This window comes from Trachemys scripta, chromosome 2 (genome assembly GCF_013100865.1).
Source record: "Trachemys scripta elegans isolate TJP31775 chromosome 2, CAS_Tse_1.0, whole genome shotgun sequence".
NCBI classification, from domain to species: domain Eukaryota; kingdom Metazoa; phylum Chordata; order Testudines; family Emydidae; genus Trachemys; species Trachemys scripta.
Genome location: NC_048299.1, coordinates 220349470 through 220373514, shown reverse-complemented (window position 1 = coordinate 220373514; position 24045 = coordinate 220349470). Strand labels below are relative to the sequence as shown.

The following is a 24045-nucleotide window of genomic DNA, read 5'->3' as shown; positions in this document are numbered from 1 at the left end:
CATGGACTAGGAATTCAATGGCTTTCAAAACACTTCAGCTGCACAACTCTGACTTAAATAAACTCAGTCTACTAAAATGTATTGCAGAATTCCCCAGCTAAGATTTTCTTAGTCTTCTTTCTCTCTACCTCATGACTTACAAAATGTTAGATCACTGTTCTCGTGAGAGTATCATTTCAGTGGCAACACAGGTAAGTGTGTTAACTAGAAAGGCTGTAAAACAAGGCATCTCTCTCTTAGTGACACTATAGTACAGTCTCCATTGAAGCCAGTGGAGCAATGCTATGTTACACTACCTGCCAATGTGTCTAGTGTATTCTACCATGGATTTTAACGTGGGGGGAGGGATCCCTAAGATGTATGGCTTCAATCTTGAAACATGCTGAGTGCTCATCTGTGGTTCAGGGCATTCCTGCGAAGTGCTTAGGGCTCTCAACACTAGGGTGACCAGACAGCAAGTGTGAAAAATCGGGACGGGGGTGGGAGGTAATAGCCTATATAAGAAAAAGACCCAAAAATCGGGACTGTCCCTATAAAATCGGGACATCTGGTCACCCTACTCAATACTTGTTGACGTCAGCATCACCTTGCAGACCTCTTAGCACCTTGCAGATCAAGCCCTATATCTACCCCATACTGCTGAGAAATACAAACCAATCATAAATTATACACTTTCTGCAATTATTCTGCATGTAACATTAGCAGCTATATTAATCCCTACTTTTGTATGATAGTATTTGACAGACCCCTTCTGGCCACGTATGAGTGTGATATTCTCTGTCGGTTAGAGGTTACACATTTTATTTTCATTCATTAGGGATGACTATGCCCAGTTGAACTATGTCATTGCTTCAGTGTACCACTCACAAGTTATGTGGCCCTACCTGAGGCATATTTAAAAGAGTATTATGCTGTCCACTGTCAACTCATGTTGTGTATCTGGTTTACAATTACCTTATTTGACATATGGGCATCAACCACTTGTTCTAATGAATGCCATGTAGCACAACTGAATGGAAGGTAAAAAGTGCATGCAAAAGAATTATACAACGGTTTGAAGAAATAAAGTCACAGCAGATGCAATTTCTTAACAGTGGATATTTTTTATTATTTTTATCTATTACCATTTCAATGTAGGGATGGGATTCATTTTGCAAAGAGAGAGATAACAAACTGATCTTTGGCATTTCAGTTCTACATTTCTGTTCTTCCACATTTCCTTCCAGTCGAAGCACTGTTATATAATTCATTCTAAGTCTTCCCTTTCCGATTTAACCACAACCACCATCTGCAATCAGCAGATCCTTCTGGCGACTCCTTTAGCTGATTGCAGGAGGGAAGAGGGTTAAATGGCTCTGCAGAGCTTTCATTTGCTGTAGTGACCTAAATGAAACAATCTGGATTGAACCATTAATCACCAGTGAATTTTTTCCAATGACTTCCCCCCGACACACACACACACACACACCCATCCCTCTACCCACCCTGTAGAGTTGCCTGTGGAAAAACACATTGGTAAAATTAAATAATTGCATTTCAAATTGTGTCTGTCTGCTGCCCACATAGCTCATTACATTTAGCTGACAGTTTTATAAAGGCTTCATAAATAAAGAATAATCTTTGCAGGGTACAGAAATAAGTGAACCCTGCAAGCAGCCAGTATATCACATCACATACTGTAATGTTGAATGACATTATGCTGGTGATGTTTTGGGTTTTATTTTGTTTTTTAAAAAACCTTGGTAGGGATTGAAGGGTATTGGAGATGCTGTTATCTCAGGTCTGCAAGCTACATTAAACCTAATAATTAGACTGCACAGGTTAACTTCAAGATACTGTACTTTAAAATGCACTTAATCTAAACTTTGTTTTAGGAAATTAAAGCGCATCCCTGCATAATGACTCAGAAAAACTTCCATCTGTGCATCGTTTGTATGTGTACAAAGGAGTTCATCCTTCGCTTTTCAGTCATTTTAATGTTGCAAATCTAAAAAGGAAAAAAGAAAATAATTTTTTTTTTAACAGCTAGACTCCTAACTTTATCTTAGTTAGCATCCTGCACCAAAAGAAATCTGTCTTTGTTTAGCTTTGGCTGCACGACAGGTGGCTGGTGACAATCATTAGTTGGTCTGGAAAAATGGAGGGCCTGTTTTCAAGCACACACAGAGAGAGAGAGAGAGAGAGAGAGTGTTTAAAGCGTGTTGTGTGCTTCGCAGGTTTCTGGTGCTGTTGAAATTTGGCAATGCGTTTGTGTGTGTTGGTGATGCAGAACTCAGTCTAGAGCCAGTAGAAGTTGGGTGTTCTCACTCTCACCCAGTTCCTCATGTTTCAGCGTGCCAGGTTCCACTACAGACTGAGACCTGAAAGCAAAACACACACATGCTAAGAAAGAGTAAGGCAGAAATACTAATATCTTCAACCTGCCTTAGCTTCTTCAGGATCTCGTGACCTTTGCTTTTTCTACGGTGCTCAATTGAAATGCATAGAAGTATTGGTTTTACTATATATATTTTATATAAAATCATTGGAAAACATATACTTAACAGGAATACCACTTGTTTATTATATGTCCAATTTAACTATCTAACACTTACTCATCATCATTCGTGTTCTTTACTGTAAAGTAAAGGCCTGACCCTGAGAGGTTGAAAACAAATAAAAGGAAGCAACAGAGGGTCCTGTGGCACCTTTGAGACTAACAGAAGTACTGGGAGCATAAGCTTTCGTGGGTAAGAACCTCACTTCTTCACATCTGAAGAAGTGAGGTTCTTACCCACGAAAGCTTATGCTCCCAGTACTTCTGTTAGTCTCAAAGGTGCCACAGGACCCTCTGTTGCTTTTTACAGATTCAGACTAACACGGCTACCCCTCTGATAAATAAAAGGAAGTATTTCTTCACACAACGCACAGTAAACCTATGGAACTCCTTGCCAGAGGATGTTGTGAAAGCCAAGACTGTATCAGGGTTCAAAAAAGAACTAGATAAATTCATGGAGGAGAGGTCCATCAATGGCTATTAGCCGGGATGGGTAGGGATGGTGTCCCTAGCCTCTTTTTGCCAGAAGCTGGGAATGGGCCACAGGGAAAGGATCACTTGATGATTACCTGTTCTGTTCATTCCCTCTAGGCACCTGGCATTGGCCACTGTCGGAAGATAGGATACTGAGCTAGATGGACCATTAGTCTGACCCAGTATGGCGGTTCTTGTGAGGTGCTGAAATGAAGACAATGGGATTTGTAGGGGCTCGCTTTCTGGACAAGGCCATAAGGCCCTGATCCTGCAAACACTTTAATGGGACTACTCAGATATGTAAAATTACTCATGTGTGCCCTGTCCTTGCAGGACTGATGCCTAATTTATTCTTGCTACATACCTTGAGGTTGGCAAGAAAGAATTAACCCTGATTTACAAATATGGGAAATTGAGGTACAGAGCTTTTGTGACAAGCCCAAGGCCACAGATAGGGTCAGACCCAGGATGAGAAGAGAGGAGTCCCTGGCTCCCCATCCTGTGCTCAGATCTCTAGATCACAACCCTCTCTACCTGAAACAACTTGGCTTGCATAAACTCACTTTAAACAGCAGACCATTTTAAAGCCATCTCTCTATCCTCAAGCTGATAGTTTGTCATTCAGTGCTAAGCTTTGTGGTGTGCCTATGAGCAGTTAGAGAGGAGTGAATGAGTCAGTATTAAGGGGAGTTTAATCTGATAGTGGCAAGATTACATGCAAAAACTAAAACTGAATGCATTAAATTAACAGGAAAAAATAAAACACATTCATTTTACTGGAGCTACTTGCCCTCTACCTTTGCCCGTCCTCACAATTTAAGAAGGGAAGGGCCAGTGTATTTTGTAGAATAGATATGCTGCGTAGCGCCAATAATGTTTCTTGTTATAGTGGGGGATAAGGGATTTGTCTACATGCCTCAATCATCTGTGTTTTGGGGCAGGAATTTACTTGTTGTTTGTTGGGGCAAAAACACTTGGTTTTAATATTTAAGAATAAACCAAAGGGGAAATCATTTCAAATTTTAAAATTAAAAAAAGATAGAAATAAAATCATAAACCACATGATAATCAGTATGGTTTTAAAGAACAGTCTTTCCTTGATACGGTTATCCAGGATTACTGCCAGTTCATTATCTACAGTACATGTCTCTATTTCCTAGTCCTTAATATTATGATAACATCTGTTTGACCACTAGCTGACTCACTGCTCACCAGTTAGGTACTGCTGGAGAATTGATCAGAATCATTACTTGAATACATCCTGCAGTATGGAGAACAGAGAACAAATCCTGGTGACGACTGATTGGTAAATTAGTAGTCTTCAAGTTTCTAAACCTTTTTCTTAAACCCTAAACTTTTAAATAGCACTTTTTTTTCTAGCTATTTTTTCAACTTAAAAAATCTCCAAGCAGCGTCATTCTAGATTTTCTAGATCATAAGAGCTAGATACTTAATATGAAGTCTTTGTATCAAATGTTTCAATGAAAATACATTTCCCCAAATATATCCACTGCATGGAGAATTCATGCATTTTAATACACAGAGATTACTGAATCCATTATGTTTGAGTTCACACAAAAATAGAGATTGGACCCAGCTCCAGTACATAAAAACACATTACACAAATGTGAAAATGATGCAACCTGAGTTCAAATAAGAACATAGTCTCTTTTGCTCTTTCTTTCTCTGTATTTATGCATTTACATGCATGTACACTACTGTAATATATCAAGAAACTGAAACCAAGAGGAAAAACAGCATTCATAGTCTATCATTCCTTTCCTCTGCAAAGCTTGGTTTATGCCCCTGGTGGTTGCAATTAAAAAAAAATCAACATTTGCAAACATACCACAGATAGTTCCTCTTCTACATATAATGGGAAAAATATCATGATTGCCAAATGCTGCCTTTCAGTGGCCGCCTCTGGACATCTCTGTTCAAGCTTTATCATCACTCCTCACTTGGGTGCCTTTGCTCTGAAAGGCTGCAGGTCTCACCACCTCTGTTGTATCCTTCCCAGGCTACTCCTCCTCACCTTTTTTTCATGTGGGCCCATAAACCTGGAACTCCCTTCTGGACCGGGTATGCTGTGCTTCATCTCCTGCCTTCCAATCTCCCTCTGTTAAACATGCTTTTCCCCTGAAGCCTTTCAACTTGTTTAATTCACCCTTCAAGCACCTGAGCATCCAGGAGACATGGGTTTTGTTTCTCTGCTTAGATTGCAGGGTCCATATTGCCTTTTCTTCCATGTGTCACCCACCACTGTTCATATTCGACACATAATTAACCTCCTGTGGCCCAGTGATGTGGAGAGGAAGAGACATAAAAGCAAGGTCCTATGCAAAGTAACAAACCATTCAAATCATATTCCCTCACCCCTTTCTGCTCTGTGCAGCTAATCCTAGTGCTCTCAGCGCAACAGGTAATCATTTCTTTGTTTTATGAGCGCAGCCCCTTCCCTATGACTATAGCATAAGTGAGAAGCCCCCTCCTGTGATTAACTTGATGTCGCAGAGAATGTGCGCTCTCCCTCACAGAAGCAAAGGCGCTTGGAATGTACAGTGCTCGTTCATGCACACAAAGCCTAGGTAAATGATCTACATGCGGGAGAGCTACAATGGGGTGGGAGGGAGCAAATCCCCCAATCCACTGACAGGGCACTGAGCAGCCCTGCCACCACTACTACTAGTACAGCTCAGGGGCTGGAATAGGAGCCACAACTCAGACATGTGCACATGTAATCCTGCACCCACTGGCTAGTCCTTCACTCCTTCCCCAAGCCACCTTCAGTCTGAGTTAAAATAGCCTGAATGTATATTGAAAGATCCCTCAACATAATATACTTGTCCACTAGATGCATCACAGTGCACTTGTTCACCACATTCAAGGCCACTGCATAAACCATGGCCAATGCCCAGCGCATTAAAATAATACAAACAGGGACCCAACCTCAACATTATCTGTGTCCCAGCTCTGTGACAGCAATAATCTGTTTTTTCTCCCCTTTGTCTTCATTAGAAGCTGCTTAGCCCCCCTCCACTAAAATAAATAATTCAGCCCTTTCTCCTGAGCTCTTTCTAATACTTAAATCCAGCTTAACCCAAGGGGCCGAGTACTGATTTAAACAAGCAGCACAGCTTGCCTGATCTCAATTGCACCTCTAAGCAATCACAACAAAGAACCAGCCGTGCTGTTCAGATTTTCACTTTCTAAACGCGGATTTTTTTTTTTTTTTTTTTTTTTTTGCTGGGAAATGAAAGTTTAGGTGTTTTGGGTGGATTTTGTTGTTGGGTTTTGCTTTTGTTTGTTTTGGTTGGTTGATTTATGGAAGGAGTTAAGAAGAAAACAATGAAACAGCTTTTGAGTATGTTAATTCTCAGTGGGATTCAAAAGGAATTTTTCATGTACATGGGCTCCAGTAGTTACTAAAATATAGCTCCTCAGAAATGAATGTTGTCCATTTACCCCAGTGAGGATGTGGCTCGTAATGTCCTAGCTGTCTCAGTGGGCAGCAATAGGGTGACCATATTTCCCAACGGGAAAACAGGACACCATGTGGGGCTAGCCCGAGCGCTCTCCCCCTCCCCACGTCCCCACTGCAGGGCTGGCCCTAATCCCCATACACACAAATGGGTCTGGCCCAAGCCACTCGCCCGACCTCTGCCTGCGCCCCACCCCCCCCAGGCCAGGCTGTTCACCTGAGCCCTGCCTGCCCCCCTCCAGGGGGCTCGCATCGTCGCTCACTCCCCCCCCCTTCCTCCGCACCCCCCCCCTTTTTTTTTTTTTTTACAAAAGTGGTCATTTGTCCCCTTAGCTCTTGCCAATTGATCAAGTTGGCAAAAGGCAAGGGGACAAATGCCCTCTTTTGCCAAAAAAGTCAGGATGGCTGAGACAGGGCTTAAAAAAGGGATTGTACTGGCCAAAACAGGACCTATGGTCACTGTAGGCAGGGTGCTCCTATTGATGTGATGATGTGAATTGGTGGAAGGTTTGCAACATGAATGTATTAGTGTTTTAAAATACATCTTGAAATATTATAGTCTGTAATTACTTTACCTAAATTTAGAAAGAGGCTGTGGTCTATTACAGACTGCCTGTTTACAAGGCACTTCTGCCTGTCATAGATTATAATATTGTCTAGCTGCAAAAAACAGTTAAATAAGCAAAATACCAATTTTATAACAGTGAAACTCACATTCTTGGCTCCTGTTTCTGGGCCTACTTCGTCACTAACAAATGCCTTCAATTCATAGAAAGCAATAATGTTCTAGATGTGCACAAATAGATTCAACTCCGCATTTAAGGATGTATGCTCAATCTAATATTAAAACTAAGATTCACAGTAAGTTTTTTTCTTTCTTTCTTTTTCTTTTTCTCAGAAATACCAAAATAGAGGAAGGTGTATTAACACTTTCTTCACAGAAATTCGGTCAATCACTCATTAAAATTGATCAATGAAATCTGACCATGTAGGCTGCCTGATCGTGTATATAACTTGTGGCCCCACCATTTAAATACCAGTTTAAGCCATTTTGATTTTAACTGTTAAGTGGGCAGTACAAAATTTTGCACTTATGATAGATGAGTTTACCTTGATTTATACCATCATTCCTGATAAAACTCAGGGACTGTTTTCCTGTCGGTGTCGTGCATAAACATGATGCAACACTTTAGTAAATGAAAGGCACAAATACATGGAAGTTCATAATTCCAAAATGTCTTCATTTTGTTGCCTTTAAGTGATTACCAAGTGCCAAATTCAGAAGTGATGGGTAAGGTGGTATCAGTTAATTTAGAGTCCCCTAGACCTGCTTACACCTGTTCTGTGTCCATGTCTAACTTACATGCCAAGAAGCCAGAAGATGTAAGTTAAAGTAGAATGGGGAATACTTTAGCTTGCACCTTCTAGACTCTCAGTGTGTAAGGCAGACCTGAGTAGACTCCTTTATGCATGAGTAAAGCAGGCATAAGTAGGTCTAAGGGGGTATAATTAAATGTACATTTCTGAAGGTATCTCCTATGTCCCAGTTCACCCATGATGTAACTCCAATGCATGTGCATTTACTTGGCTCTGAAGGCCATTTTCACCATGCATGAATGGGATATTCTATTCCAACAGTAGTGTATCACAGGGATAGTTCATTCTCCCTGCCAATTAATTGCCTAGGCCTCGCCAGTAAGATTATCATCCAGGGTGCCAACGGTGAGGTGGGTTTGGTGGTGTGGGTCTCTGCTCAGTAGGGGCAAAGGTAAACAGCCACTTTCAAGTCACTACGTCCTGGGCCACATGTGAACCAATAATCTAAATAAGAAAGATGAATTATCCCTTTATCAGTCTTCTGGTCCATCCAGTCATCGTTCCCACCTCACTATATTTTTGTGATTTGGTTGCTGGTTTTCTTTTAAAGCGTTTGCTGCCACAATTTACAATACCTATCACTCCAGCCTTGCAAAGCACATCTTTTGTCTCAGTGTTTTTTACACTGCAAACCACAATTGACTGACGAAGCTGAAAAATCTCTGCTGAATGCCAGCATCCCAACTCAAATGAAGGTTGTGGATGCAATACCTACGTCCCAGCTCTAGTGTCACAAGAGAGTTGGAGGATGAAAACTTTGGGCCCTTTCCATGTTCCCAGTGAAGCAAATGAAAGTTTTGCTGCCTTAACTGGATGAAGTATTCAGTCCTTCCTGTGCATTTCAGGGAAACATGAGTCACGATGGAGGAAAGGAATCCTGAATGGTTGTTAGCCTGAGCACTTTAGTCATGTATTCGTTCCCTGCCTCCTTTGATAATCTCGTTGGGATTCATGCTGCTTCTGTGGTAATTGAACATTTTGTTCTAAACCCACAGGTGGTAGTGCCAAGTGATCCTCCACACACATTTTATTTTGTGCTGGTGACTCATTCCAATTTAATGCCATCCAAACTTATTTGGATTTAGAAAGTATGAATCATCTTCCTGATAATATTATCTGAAGTTATTGCTAGACGTGCCAAGCTAAAATGCTAGGGCTAGTCAGAGCACTAACAAGTGACTGTTTTCTCCCTAAAACCCACTGATCTAAAATGGATGCTGGTTTACTTTGTATTTAGAAGTGAGGTCTGCTTGGGGGTAGGAGCTGGACATGCAAACTCCGGCTTTGTTCTCCAAGGATCACAGCTGCTTCCACTGAAGGAAAGTAGAAGACATCCTCCACCCCTGGAAGTTTTTCTTGTCTCAAGGTAAGCCTGTGTTGTTCACTGATTATTCACACAACAATAAAAGCCCCAGGGCCTTTGCTCCTGCCTCTAGGGTAAAACTTCACCTTCTGCAGTATATACAAAAGAAATTTCCATGGAACTTCTTTACATGATGTGATAGGAAAGAATAGTAATGCTGCTAATGCCTCATTGTCTAGGATTTTGGAGCTGTCGATGCTAAATCTCATTTAAGTATTCTTTTCTAGAAAAGCATTAAAAGTATTTATTCTTGTGGCACAGACTCACAGCATTTAGTATTCCATAAATAATATTCTACTTGAGATGTCTTGAAGCTTTTTCTTCATGGAGTCTATTTTCCTCACCTAAACCAATGAAAGATCTAAGACACTAGTGAGACTGCTTTGCAGGAGTCTAACCTGTAATCTTGTGCATGGTCTTTCAGGACCTGTCTGTCATCAGCAGATTGGTGGAGAGTACACAATTTATATGATGAAAGAAGCAGGGTGGGAGGGTTTACAGGGCAGGATTCATGTGTTTGAGCCAGGTGGTTCTGTCTCTATCTACAGTAGAACCTCAGAGTTACAAACACCTCGGGAATGGAGGTTGTTCATAACTCTGAGATGTACGTAACTCTGAACAAAACATTAGGGTTGTTCTTTCAAAGGTTTACCACTGAACATTGACTTAATGCAGCTTTGAAGCTTTACTATGCAGAAGAAAAATGCTGCTCTCCATCCCAATTGGCAGCACAAATGTTTGTTCTCACAGACTGGTTAATTACACATTTAATGGGGATGGCAAGCCCATTTTAAAGGTAATTAAAAAAAATCAGGTCCTAAATCTTTCCTCATAAATCAGTGTCTCGTATATATTGGAGATACAGGGGGATTTGTATTGTATCAGTCGAGAGTACTATTATTCATCAATCAATCCTTTTTCAGAGGACCACATAGCAACTCAGTTTTGGCTCTGGCATTTAGTAGAAATCAAGTGACTCCTCTCTTCAGCAGTCTGCAAAGTCCTTCAGTCCCTATGACCCCTGCACAGAATATGGCCCTGATTCAGCAGAACACTTAAGTCTCGTTGGAATAAAAAGAGCCTTGTTGAATGGGGATTTTAAATTGAGAGGCAATATTTTTCACCTGTTGAAGTTACTAAACCTAGCTCCCTTCTCAAACCTTCTAAGCCTAGCTTTCTCCATGCTACTCAACCTCATAGAGTTAGGGGTGGGCACAACTGAATCCAAGATTCTGAGGTTTTTGTTCAATAAAACTGTTCAGTAAATCTGAAAATGGAAGTGCTCAGGTTTATGAGGGGCTGTGTGTGTGTGTGTGTGTGTGTGTGTGTGTGTGTGTTGAGGGGGGAGGGGGCAGGTGAGCTGGAGTTTAACCCCTTAGTAGAGGGTAGCATTCACTACATGTAAAATGTTCCTGTGTAAGGCCCTGAGCTTGCAAACAATTATGCATGAGTTAAATTTTATGCATGCGAGTAGTTCAATTGATTTCACTAAGTCTGTTCTCCTGTGTTCAGTTAAGCATGAGTGTCTTTGCAGGGTTGGAACCCAGGAGTATGTCTCATTCAGAGCTATATCTGAACGTACTTAAAAGCAATTCAATGACCTTAGACTTCTCTACCAAACTAACCTTGCTTAGTAGAACAAATCCAAAGTGGAAAGAAGAGTGAATCCTCATGCTCACTTCTGAAGCTTTGAGTAATGCTCAGATATGTTCTTACTATTGAAAGAGTAAATGAAAACAAGTGGGGCAATTCACTCCTCGGTGGGGATATTCTGAAGTTGGGAAAGCCAAGAAAACCCTGCTGTTTCTCCAGCAGTTTAGCCTTAATTTTCAAATGACATCATTATGTAGGGGTATATACATAACTATGTGAGAGAACGCAGATGACTTTACATATGTGTAACATAGGGTCCTGTGGCATTGCGTCTGATGAAGTGGGCATTCACCCACGAAAGCTTATGCTCCAATACTTCTGTTAGTCTTAAAGGTGCCACAGGACCCTCTGTTGCTTTTTACAGATTCAGACTAACACGGCTACCCCTCTGTTACTTTACATATGTGTGTGATCATTTGAATGTGATTGTTACATTCAGTCACAAACTATACAACAAGGACCAGATTACTACTCTTTTAATCCAGTTTTATACTGCTCTAACTCCATTGATTTCAGAGACAAGGTAGGGTACAAGTGAAGAAGTGGTGATTCAGCTGCCAGGAATTTAAGGTGGCTGGATCGCACTTCCAAAAGGCTTTATAAACCAACGAAAACCCACTTCTGTACCAATAACATGCTCATGACATGCTCACCTTGAAAACCACCTTTTCCAGTCCTATGCCTCCCTTATTTAATCTTTCCTTCCTGCTACTAACAAGCCGATGTGCTGTGGCAAACATGACAGTCATACCAAGGTTGTCCCCCCGCGCCCCCGCAGGAGTGAGAGGCTTCAAGCCTTTCAGACAGACACACTGTAACCAATCAATTAGACCACATTGTGAAACTCTATTCATTTACCTCTCACCTCCCATCTGCTCAGTTCCCTCTAATTCTCTTCCCATTTCATGAACACCTCAGGGCTGTTCATCTTCCTATTTTTTATTCCATTTGTAGAAAATAATAAGCAGGGGAAATGTTTCTGTTAAACTCTCAGCCATTAATTTTCTTATCGGCAAAGCGTGAGGGACATTTTTTCCCCCAACATGCTATGTAACCTGTCAGGGGTGGGAGAGAAAATGGTGGTTGTACTATATAGCATGTCTCCAAAACTAAACCATAATACACTTTGATTACGACAGAGAAAACAATATATAAGAAAATGTAGAAAAACATCCAAAACATTTAATAAATTTCAATGGATATTCTATTGTTTAACTGTGCAATTAAAACTGCGATTAATCGTGATTAATTTTTTTGAGTTAATCGCGTGAGTTAACTGTGATTAATTGACAGCCCTAATTTTTATGCTATGGTATTTATGTTATGTTATGGTATTAGCGCTTCGGTAGTAACTAGGTGCTGACTGTGAGCCAGCATCAGATTTGCCCCATAAAAACAGAAGCATCTGCTGAAGGGGGATAGTAAGGTCACACTGGAGTTAATAACTAATAAAACAGTGAAAGACCTGGCTTCCACAACCTAGCCATCAGGAGCCAGTCTGAATAAATAGGAACCCTGCACATTTCTGCCCAGAATGACCCCCTAGTTTAGGCTCAAAAATATTCTAAAACCTATTTCTGTGTTTATTATACTGGCACCAGTCATAGCTTCATAGTTATGGTATTTTTTTCTCTTAAAGCAGGCATTCGTTGTCTTTGTTAGATATGGGAAATAGAATCTATCCTCCCCAAACATACAGCTCCTTCTCTTTGAGCACTGGAGGACTTTTCTGAGACCGTAGAAGTAAATTTGATAATTAGATTGGGTTATATTTGTCTTGAAAATGATCCTTTAAGAAACCGAATCATGAGCAGAAAATATGGAAAAAAAAATCTAATGTGTATTTAAAAATCAATTTGATCTAATCTGGGGTCACAAATCCTAAAAATGCCTTACTTATAACCATGCAGGGACAGATGATCAAAGGAATTTAGGCACCTAAAGATGAAGATGTGGCCTACTGCAATTTTCAAAGTATTTAACTAGGTTAGGCACCTAACTACTATTGATGTCAATGGTTAACCTATTGAAGTGCTTTTAAAAATCCCAATAAGCATCTAACTACATCTTTAGGCATATAAATCGTTTGAAAATGTGGTCCTTGGTCACTATAGAGCAGAGTTAAGGATGTTTTGTGCCTACACCATGCATTTCCACATGTTAGTATGTCTGGATTTCTTTTAAGTGCAACTGTAATTCTGAATTTTCTGGGTTTATAATGTTTGATTTTGGGGATAATTGCAACATTCTTGCAGTGTATTTTGCAATGGCACTGGAACACTTATAAGAGTGGGGGTGCTGAAAGCCAGCCCCTTTACCCCTGTTCACCCCACTCCCTAGAGCTGTGGCCAGGAGCAGGGCCGTGTCTCCAGGAGAGGGGGACTTGGACAAGCATAAGGGGGCCAAGGTTGGAGCCACAGCTGGGGGCGGGCGCGGGGCCAGCATCTGGGACCCCGCATAAAATGAAGAACCACTAGTTCCTGCGCCTATGGTTTTTTTGCCCTTAAATCACTGATACATGTTCTCAACCTAAACTCTGTCATAACACAGGTTTTTTTGGCTGGGTAGTTTTGATAAATTTCATTTCTCAACAAAAAGCAACAAAGAGTCCTGTGGGACCTTATAGACTAACAGATGTGTTGGAGCATAAGCTTTCATGGGTGAATACCCACTTCGTCAGATGCACGCATTTCTCAAAGTTTATTTCTAAGTGGCATTGGCTTTTCAGATCTGTCTTGATTGAAGGCAAGTTCCAAGGGGTGCACTTGGGCAACAGAGAGAGTGGAGGAGGAGCAGTTAGCTGACAAATTGTGTCCCAGCCTACCTCAAGTCAGGGATTCCCCTTCCATCACCTTTGCCAAGGATCTAGCTCACAGAGGAAGAAGTGACCCAAGACCCAGCTGTTGATAGGTGACAGCGATATAATAGAGGGGCAGGTATTGGAAACGAAAGAGATTCACATGATAGTAAGGGCAGAATACATACTGCTGCTGAACACAAACAAGACTAAGGTGGCACTCTTGGGAAAAGGGAAGATCTTCAAAGAATTACCATCTTCGGTAACATCCCCCCGATTGCTAACTCAGTCTGCAGCTTGGAGATCCTTTTGCACTCACTGCTAAGAGAAGCCCAAATAGCTATGGGCAGTCATTGCCATCTGTAACTGGTGTGGTGAGCATTCATGACCCCTGGGCTTAATTAGTTCAACCTGTTATATCTAAGCGTGAAGCTACATGCCCAGAAAAAAAACTCCAAATGATACAAAATGCAGCAGCTCTTTGATTAAGCAACAAAGATCTCCATGAGAACTTCAGTCTGGTGCTCTGCTCTCTGTACTGGCTACCTATTGAATAGAGAGTCCAACTCTTACCCATTTCTTGATATTCAAAACTCATTGGCATTGGCCCTCATTAGGCGAGAGAGAACTTCTCCCTCCATAATCACGATCTCCCATAAAAGCTACATTGCTCAACCAAACAGGCTTACCATCACTGGAGGCAGAACTTTCACGGGAGCTGGACCTAGACCGGAACACCCTCCCAAAGAGAGATGACTGACCGCTGTTCTCACCCATATAAACAATCTAAAACCAACATAACCACTCTTTAAGAATGAGTTGACTTTGCCATTACTATATTAATGCTAGTTTTCATGTTTTATTACCTTGTCTATTTCAAACTTCATTGAGCTGAATCTTAGTAAACAAATCAAATCTGAATGGATTTTGTTGTTGCTGCTGCTGTTCTGGCTATTGCACTCATCTGCAGTCATCAGTAGTTTTGCTGTGTTTTCCATCTGTTATTCAGTATTAGGGCTCTGGCATTTTTCCATAGTATGAGATAATTTCAGAGGATGCGGCTATCATTTCCCTTTGTTATGATTTTTTCTCAATGTGAGTGGTTGATTTCCGCTTAGTTGGACCAAAAGGAAACAGCAGATGTTTGTGTAAGACCCTGTTCACACTATAATATTTGCCAGGTCGTGAAACTGCTTTCAAAATCATTTTAATGCCTATGCTCAAGAACTATTTTCTATGCTGTTTTTTAGAATGTTTTCCTCATTTACACAGACTGGCATTTGCTAAAATAAACATGAAATTGTTTACAAGAACAGTTTGTGCAGTTTCATGGTACTGGGGGAAAAAAAACTGCTGAGGATGGGGAAGGGAGGTACTGTTGTGGTCTGATTGCTAATTAGTATTCCAAAACTCAGCTCAGTTCTTCGTACCTGAAGCAGCTCATGTACCTGTTTCTTCTTCATTGTATCTGTACCATTTGCCATCATCAGAGACTTCCTGGGGTATTTTCTTGTCTCTGGTGTTATGTAGTTTGATATGCACAGTATGTTTTTCAGGTAAGATTGCAAGGTCTATTTTACTAATATCTCAAAGGTTCTGTTTTTCTGTCAGCTTTGTATTAACTTCATGAAATGAAGTAAGACCATATTTCGGTTAGTTGCTCTCTGATTCCATCTCTTGGTGGTTTCTTTCTGATCTGTAGTTCTTGCCTTGTTTTCTCAATGTAAATGGTATTAAAGTCCTCAGAGGGAATGGAGTAGACATAATGTTTCACATACAGAACTTGTAATGGGAGGTGTGTGCTCAGGTTGGCTCAAAATATTGTGTAAATCCTCCCTTCCCCCCAGCTGTAGACTGTATTCTCTATTCTCTTACAAAAGCGTTCACTTACTAGTAGCCTTTACATATTGCTCAAGTGCTGTGGTTATCACATCTGTTTCAAAGTTGCTGCAGTTTGAACTACAGTTCATTACTGCCTTTATCTATGATCAAAACATGAGGCACTACAACTACATATTTTTAAAAAAAAAAAAAGGGTGAAGGGGCTCTGATGATTAAAATACCCTCACTATTGTGTACTTGGAAGCGCATGCATTTACATGCCCCCCCCCATATTTTAAGTGAATATTTTGAATAGCGGAAGGGTCCTGTAATAATAATAGTTAGCATATGTTTATATCACTTTTTGTTTTCATTATATAACCAACTAGTGTCTTTATAAATAATATACTTTAGTTCAACCGCATTCCTGGGTGAAATCTCATAGCATGTTTTATGCAGGAGATTGGACTAAAAGAAATCATAATTGTTCCTTTCAGCCTTCAAATCTATGATTCTGTTAGGATCATCCTTTCTTTTGTTCCTTTGAAAATAGTATGACTAAAAGCATCAGATATTTTTTTAAGTCACTCTTTAAGCAAACAACAGGTGTTGGTCATCTGATAAACTCTAAACAAAATCATGCCTTGAGTTAAGAGACAAGATTTTATGATGCCTGTGGAGAAGGAGAGCTTTTCTGAGAGGAGAAAAAGAGAGTGATTAAATTATTTTAATAGGGGGAAAAACTCATTTGTATTACATGAAAAAGGGAGATTTAAGATCAAAAATCACTTACTCCTAAAAAAAAAAAAAAAAAAAAAAAAAAAAACTGATGACAACCATAACATTTTGTTCAGAGTTACGAACAAACTCTATTCCTGAGTTTCTATTGTAGCTACACCAGTATAGGTCTGTGTAGTGTAGACCAGACCTCAGAGTGTGATGTCATCCAGCATAGGCCCTACAATGACACTCAGAAATCCACAAACCTCACTATTCTGTACTGGGTCCCCCTCCAGTCAATTAGTGCAAATTAGTGAGCTTTGTGTATCTAAAAACTATCATTTTAAGTTTTGGAAGCACTAAACACAGATCTAAAAGTAAAGGTCTTCCTGTAGGCTTCAGAGACTAGCTTTACTAGCTGAACAGATAATGGGTAGTGATTGCATAGACACCTAAAGGAGACTCTTCATTTTTTAGAGCGCTACGGTGCTTGTTATATACCAGCTACCAGTAGTACATTACAGAGAGCTAAAATCTATCATTGACAAGTGTGGTCAGCATGTACCAAAGCAACAGCTGTGAATGTAAAACAGCACAGAAATAATCCTGTATATTATGCCATGGAAATGGCATTCCATTGTGATTTTTTTCATTGAATACAATGTAAAGGGTCTCATTAATTTCAACTTGTTTTTGTTCACAATCATTCATAATCAGAGAAGTAATTATAGTACTGCCGAGACACTTGCCTTTTACTGCCACATAGTAATCACGCTTCAGGCTAAAGTGCCCCTTACTTTCAGCTTCAGCAAAATGAGCTCCTGCCTCTTATTAAATTGGGTTAGTCCAACCATTAGACTGGTGCTGACTAAATACATAACCTATAATGTGAAACAACAGGACAGAATTTGCACTCGTGGCCAGTTCTCACCTTGTCATGTGTTTTGGTGAGCACCCCCTCTCTAGGTTGGAGGATGAGTGCTTCACGTGCATCGCGTTGTAGGAAGTGTGAGTGTATTCATTTTCATCACTGTAGTCAGGACCAAGTAATGTCCGAGCCCAAGTTCCCATGTCATAAGGAGGAAGTGTACCTCCAAATTCAGAGGGCAGGCATTCCGGGTGTATTAGCTGGTGAAGGCTGTTCAGATTGTTACCATGGAGAAAGATCTGAAACAAAACAAAAGCACAGTCAGTTCCTTATTTCACAAAGCATTATAATTTAGAGCAGTGAATTTGCTCTGCAATTTATGGGTGGGTCTTTTCAAAAGCACTCAGCATTAGATTAACTCTGCTCCCATTGAAGTCAACGCTGAAAATATGGTACTAGAGATGTTCCCTGCCATTACCATAAGGTATATATCATATAAAACCAGGGAAAGGGTGGGTTGTGGAATTATTTTTGAGGGAAGGGAGGAAAGATTCCTGGAAGAAGTGTGTTCTAAAGAAGGCTCTGAAGAAGAGGGATATGGTTCTGTTATTGGATGCCACAAGAGAGAGAGCATGAAGAAGAGAGTGAGAGAAGATAATAAAGGGATCGGAAAGGTGAGAGGTCTGTAAGAGAGCTAAAGGGAGCAAGAGGAGACAAGATCAGAGATATAAACTAGAACAAGATCATGAAGACCTTTAACATAAAGGCAATGAGCTGGAACTGGTACAGTAGCAATTAAACCTGGAGCCCAGCTCAGTGACAGAATCACTGTCTATTTCAGATAGGCACCAAAATCTAGACCTATTTATTTTCAGAGCTCAGAAAATACTCAGTAGTTTTGGTGTGCAAGGGATCATGTGCGAACATTTTCCTCAATTTGGATTCACATTCTCTCCTGTCAAGTGAGTTATTTTGGGTTCAAACAAAACATGGCATTTTAACTGACTTTTCGTCAAAATTGCACAATTTGCTAATTTTGTGCTGTTTCAACACATTTATAAACTGACCCAAGTCTATGTACCTGAACAATTTTCTTTCAACTTATCCTCAGTTTCTGACTTTGTAACAAAACATTGAACCACACAAAGCTTCTAGTAATTTAGGGTTTTATTTGAACACTCTGCTGAGCTCCAGTTATCCTTCTGCTCTTTAATGCAGACATGTTTTCACACTGAAGGACTCCTCATCCTGTTCAATACTCCTCAGATGGAGCCCAGGCCAGATTTTGGTGCCTTTCTGAGATCAATTTTAGTGACTATGGACTTCAGGATAAAAATGGGCAAAGACAGTGAGGTCTAATAATCCAGGTACATCTCTGCAGCAAAGACCTGCTTCTCCTCCTGCTGTGTGAGCTGATATAGAGAAGTGGAAGTTTTGTGGACACCAGTGGGAATTAAGAAAGGCAACCTGCTGAAGAAGCAAAACTGGCAAGTTCCTTGGAGTTGATAGTACCTCACTGGGCAGAGATCTAGCTCTATGGGAGCTTCTTCATATGGGTGGCTTCAATGGGAGACTGTGCCCGGCCCTCCACTATCACAGCTCAGGAAATACTTCCTCTGTCCATAGGCATGCCTTGTCCATTGTATGACAGGATAGTGCCTGTTCTTTGTAAGTAATCAAAGGTTCTGTGGTCCCTGACTTGGATTCTGAAAATAACCTATTTCTGCTGAATTATTGATTAAATCTAGGCTAATTGCATACTCCAGCTGAGGCTTCAGTCATAGCTGCAGTTATCAGAGGCCCATTCAAAAAAACACAGAGAAAAAAGAATAAAGCAAAGAAAGTAGGGAACTATTCAAGCTAATTCGGGTCTGAAGCTTCACAGGTTTTCTCCCCCTCTAATTACCCTTTTCCTTGTCTTGTCTTTGAGGAATGGTTTGATTAGTGTGTACAGGGCATGGATGTACCAGGGCTGGTTGACAAAATGGACTCCTCCAAAGCGAGCAGGAAAGCTGTCCTGTAGAGAAGAAAGAAATGGAAGGCAATTAACAGATGCACCAAATTAGTCAGGCTGCCAGCAGGACTAAAGTCAAAGGAACAAAGTAGTCGGCTTGTGGTGGGGAGATGGGTAGTGCAGGAGGACTAAGAAACACATGCACTGTTTTAAGGAGCCACTATCCCATTTCCCTCTGTGCAGTTACACCTTAGTTTCTAGTGCTTAAAAAAAGCGGATATCAAGATCTCTGCCCAAATTTCTTCTGATTCCACTCCAGCGGACCGTACTGTGCTGAGAAGGGAAATGCAGCCTGGGTGATGAACATAGCTTGTTTCCTGAACATCCCTTGAGGGGACTAATTTTAATTCCTTATTGTGTTACATAACTGAACGGCAAATTCCCACTCCTGTTCCGACACACAGCTCACTTTTTCACCCTTTCTGCTGCCCTTGCCCCTTCCCCTTTTCTCATTTCCCCCTTAAATCATCATTACAATAGCTGAACTTTCTGGGTGAGTGAGCAGCACATTATGGGGAGCAAGGCGGGTGGGAAATGCTGATATGTGAAGGTGTTGACAGAGAGAGCATGTGACAGCACCATGGAAACTAACACCACTAAGTGCTTGCTGCTGAGGTTTAGTACAAATATCCAAGCATTAGCATTCAGGTAGAGTAGTCTCACAGAGGTGTTTGCTTAGGTGCAATAGGATGCTACTGCAATGTGGTACACATAATAAATAGGAGGCTACTGGAGTTTCTTTAAAGGTACATTGTAAATGATATATTGTATCTACATTCACATCATACAAATGTCAGGGTCTATCAGGGAATAGGCTAGGCTCCTTTCACTTTTGGAAACAGTGTAACTGCTGCTGTATATATGTGCTGATGACACCCACAGAGAGAGGCAAGTTGGCTGCTTTCTGACAGGAACTGAGACCTCTTTATAAAGAACTGAGAAGATACATTCACTACTGATACATTTTGCCAGTCACCAGCTCCAAAGGAAGGCAATTATGGCTATAGCATTCTGTAAGAATTTTAGGACCAGCTCCTCAGCTAGTATAAATTAGTGTGGTTGCATTGACCTCAACAGAGCTATGATGATTAACACCAGCGAGGATATGGCCTTTACAGTAGATGCACCTGGGGAAAAATTGAAATGTATGAACTTTCAGCAAAGCCAAAAGTGGATTTCTGCTCTGTATAAGGATGATGTAAAAAGAGCACCTGGAGTTGATCGGAAAATTGCATTTCCATCCCATGGGAAATTCCCATATTTTGATATTTGCTTTGGTCCCAGTTTGGGATGAAAAGTCAAAATATCTGAAACATTTCCATTGAGAATGACATTATTCTCTGTGTCCGCCTGAGCCACCACAGTTCCTCATGGGAGCTGTAGTTCTGGGTCCCTCTTGGTCTCTGTAGCAGAGCTGCAGACCGTCTCTTCCAGTAGCTCAGCCACAGGGACAGACTGGAGTGCAACATAAGAGATGTAGTATGGCCAGGACACAAGGGAGCATAGAGGAATTAGGGGCCTGGAGCTACAACTCCCATAAATCACCATGGTAGCTCAGGCAGACATTGAGATTAATGTTGACCCAAAACAAAATGTTTTGGTTCAATTTTCCTGCTATTGCTCTTTTCCCATGGCAAATTTAAATTTCAACTAATGTTTTCCAATGAGAAAACATTTCGCTCAGAGTATTGTGACCAGCCCTAATGGCACCTTCTCCCAAAGTAAATCTACTTTCTACGTGAATTCAGAATTATATGGGCCATGTGGTCAGTGGTGTATATTGGCATACCTCCCCTTGGACCACATACATATAATTTAGTGGGGAAAGTAAGTTTTACTACTGTCAGCCCAACACAGCTCTGAAGGTCAGTGATTCTGGCTTGTGTACAATGGGATATACTAAGTACAATAGCGAAGCCACCCATACAACCGCATTGTTTAAATGCATTCACATTTAAACAGTGTATGCCTTAATTATCTGTGGAACCCCCAAAAGGCAATAGGATTCCCCAAGGGGTACAGAGGGTAGCTTGCTGCAGCATCCTGCGGAGTCTTTATTAATGGGCCTTATGAACAGGAAAGAGCCTAGTTTGACTTTCATATCCCAGCTTGGGTTTGTAGGGCTATCAGTTAGAAACACCCAGCATTTTTCTTTTCAACTTTGTACATTCAATATGGATATTGCTGAGCGACAGCTCTGGAGCCCCAGTGTGCCATTTTCACAAAGTCACCAATCAGAGCAGAAATATATTTGGAAGAAAAGCTCATGTCTCGTATATTGTGTCTTGTATTGTTTTTAGCTAGTTGTACTAAGCTGTGTGAGATCACTTCCTGATCACACTTGATTTCTCTGAGGCAAGATGAAAGTAACTAAAGTTGATTTTCTGTTGGAGAACTCGTGCTTTTAGGAATTCTTTGTCTTTCTTGTGCCTTTGTGATTCCGTGGAAAGGTGCATTTTATAATGAGAATTTTTTTGTGTGTGTCTTGAGTACATATTTTTTATCTCTAGCTGAGTCTTTCTGAAAAAAAAAATTGGGCCTAAACCTTCCCATTGATATCAATGATAATTTTGTCATTGAGTTTTCTGGGAGCAGGGACTGCATCTTTCAAATAAGTCTGGAAATGCATTAATGACCTGATCCAAAGCAGTTTGCAATCAGTAGTAGTCTTTCAGTTTCTGCACTGGTGATGAAACTGTGACATCTGGGGATTTCTCAGACTAGCTATCTATGTCCTTATCTGGCTCCATGGGGCTAGAATATGACAGCATCATAATCAGATTGTAGGAAACTTTTTGTTTCTAGTTATTGACTTAACTGGTGCTGTAGAAAAGACTTTCTGTTGCAGAATTCCTCTTTTTTGGTTTGACTTTCTCTCTCTCTTTCCAGTGCTTTTTTTTTCTCCAAAGCAGTCAGTAACAGAAATAAACACTAAAGTGCCAGAGTGGAACTCTCAAGAAAATGCTGAAGTCCACATCCACCTCAATATACTTTTTTCTTTCAGACTGTAAAGACTCTCCTAGTTCAGAGATCCGAAGGGAGGATAACTCCGTTCTTTCCCTCTCTCAAGTTTTATGTGCCACCTCTGCACTGCAATGCACAGCAGTCTGGGACTGAAAACTGTCAAGCACATAATATTATGTTAAATAACTTGGGAGGAATATCTATGAGTTGAGTGAGAGACAATTTTTCACCTCTTCCTCCCACTCCCTCCATCACCGTGTTCTTTTATTTATTTATTTTGCCATGTGAACACGCAGCAGAAACCTTCTACTGTTCTTTCTTCATTCTTTTGTGCTGAAGGCTGAAAATTAAGATGATCTTCTAACAGTAAATACAAATCTTCTGACACCAAAGGATATTAGAGAGGGAAGTTAAACTTCTGAACATAAAAGTTAGAAATGGGTCTGAGGTGGAACACTGGATCCAGACCTTCCAAACTGTTTGACATAGACTTCAACCACCAATAAGCTGAACCAACACACAAAATCCAAACAAACTTTCAAATTTGGGAAAGTTCAGATTGAAATCACATTCCAGTTCTGCATTTTGTGACTCAAACACATCACTAATGACAATGTGTGTGTACAATCATTTGCAATCAAAAAGCAAAATCATCTCTCCTTCAAAAGTCCAGTGCAATCTGTGTAAAAATCCCCTCACCAATGCAAATAAATGCACAGCCTCTTCCATTTGAACACTGTTTCGCCTACATTTGGGGAGGGTTTTAATCACAAGCAAAAGTGTTTAAATCAGGTCATTTTTCTCTATATTGAGCACAAAAACTAAAGCTTCTTGCTTCTCAGTACATTTGATCAGTCCCTAATGGTTTAGAGCTTCCACAGATGGTACAGTAATAGTTCAGTAACAGTTTCTCCACAGAGAAGTACTGTGACTGATGCCATAGTGGTGTAAGGAGCCTTTCAGCTCTAGTTCCCAGGACCAAAACTAGCCTAGTTTGGTGGTGATAGGAACTGATACTCATTGTCGACTGATGCCTCTTCAGTGGCCTATGGCTTTATGTAGGCTAGGATAAAAGGTGTATTTTTAAAACATGTTAGCTAACATGCTTTAACACATTTTGAAGCCCTCATGTAAACGGGGCAGGTTGTGTTAGCCAGCTGAGGTGAATTTTTATGCTTGTCTACCCATTGAATGAGCATAGGGGCTGACTATTTTCCCACCCCCACCAGCACAGTTCCTTAGGCTCAGGGTGCTGGGGAGGCTTGTACTGGTACTGCCCAGGCTTTTGCTGTTTGTTGGATAGTTAGAAGGTTTCCTGTTCAATCTCACAGCTTCTCCCTGCACTAAATTCAATTTTAAAAAGACACTGTAAGAACTCATTAATTTTCCTGTTGCTAATCTATGAGCCTAACGATTCTCACCAAAAGTCCTCTCTTCTAAGAAGGATTTACTAACAGAGGGCTGTAGCTAAATCTTAGTCAAATAAGATTTTGCTTTTTGGGGTGGGGGTTATAAAGCATACCCAAGTACATACACTAGTATATGCTGAAATATTATCATATTGAAAACTGAAGTATAAAGTGAACGTTGGGATGCACTATCCCAGGGTTTTGTGTGTGTGTTTGTTTGTTCTCCTGCCATACTGACTAATTCACAAAATTCAATAATTCACAATAGGTCTCCCAGTCATTAGTGCAAATTAATGAGGACCCACAAACCATCCGTTCATGTATCTTGGCAGATGGTACCAATAAATTAGGGTATAGAGCACAGATTTATTTAGTAAACTTGAATTTGTGATAGAATCACACTGCCATATCACATGGTCTAACCAAATTGCTTGTAAGGTAACCTTGGGGCTGAGGAGGGAATTCTTTCACTTTTTCCTCCTCCTACTACTTTGCTGAAGCAGCTCAGAACCATTTAAGAATTTAAAAAATATCCAAAACTCCAAAAAGCATGCTAAAAATTGTCATT

General features: G+C 40.6%; 1 protein-coding gene and 1 long non-coding RNA gene across 2 annotated transcripts in view; one reads left to right on the top strand and one right to left on the bottom strand.

Moving 5' to 3' along the window:
- Positions 1 to 1021: 1021 nt before the first annotated feature.
- The window catches only part of CLVS1 (clavesin 1), a 119568-nt gene continuing 96544 nt past the window's right edge, over positions 1022 to 24045 (bottom strand). Inside the window, exons 4-6 of the mRNA XM_034762989.1 lie at positions 18997 to 19107; positions 17154 to 17389; positions 1022 to 2360 (exon numbers count right to left, since the gene is read on the bottom strand). Of these exons, the coding sequence (XP_034618880.1) occupies positions 2273 to 2360; positions 17154 to 17389; positions 18997 to 19107 (435 nt within the window). The 3' untranslated portion in view covers positions 1022 to 2272. The remainder of the gene's footprint in view (positions 2361 to 17153; positions 17390 to 18996; positions 19108 to 24045) is intronic.
- LOC117873523 overlaps positions 8869 to 24045 on the top strand; it is an 87604-nt gene continuing 72427 nt past the window's right edge. Inside the window, exon 1 of the long non-coding RNA XR_004644746.1 lies at positions 8869 to 9234. This is a non-coding gene — a long non-coding RNA (uncharacterized LOC117873523). The remainder of the gene's footprint in view (positions 9235 to 24045) is intronic.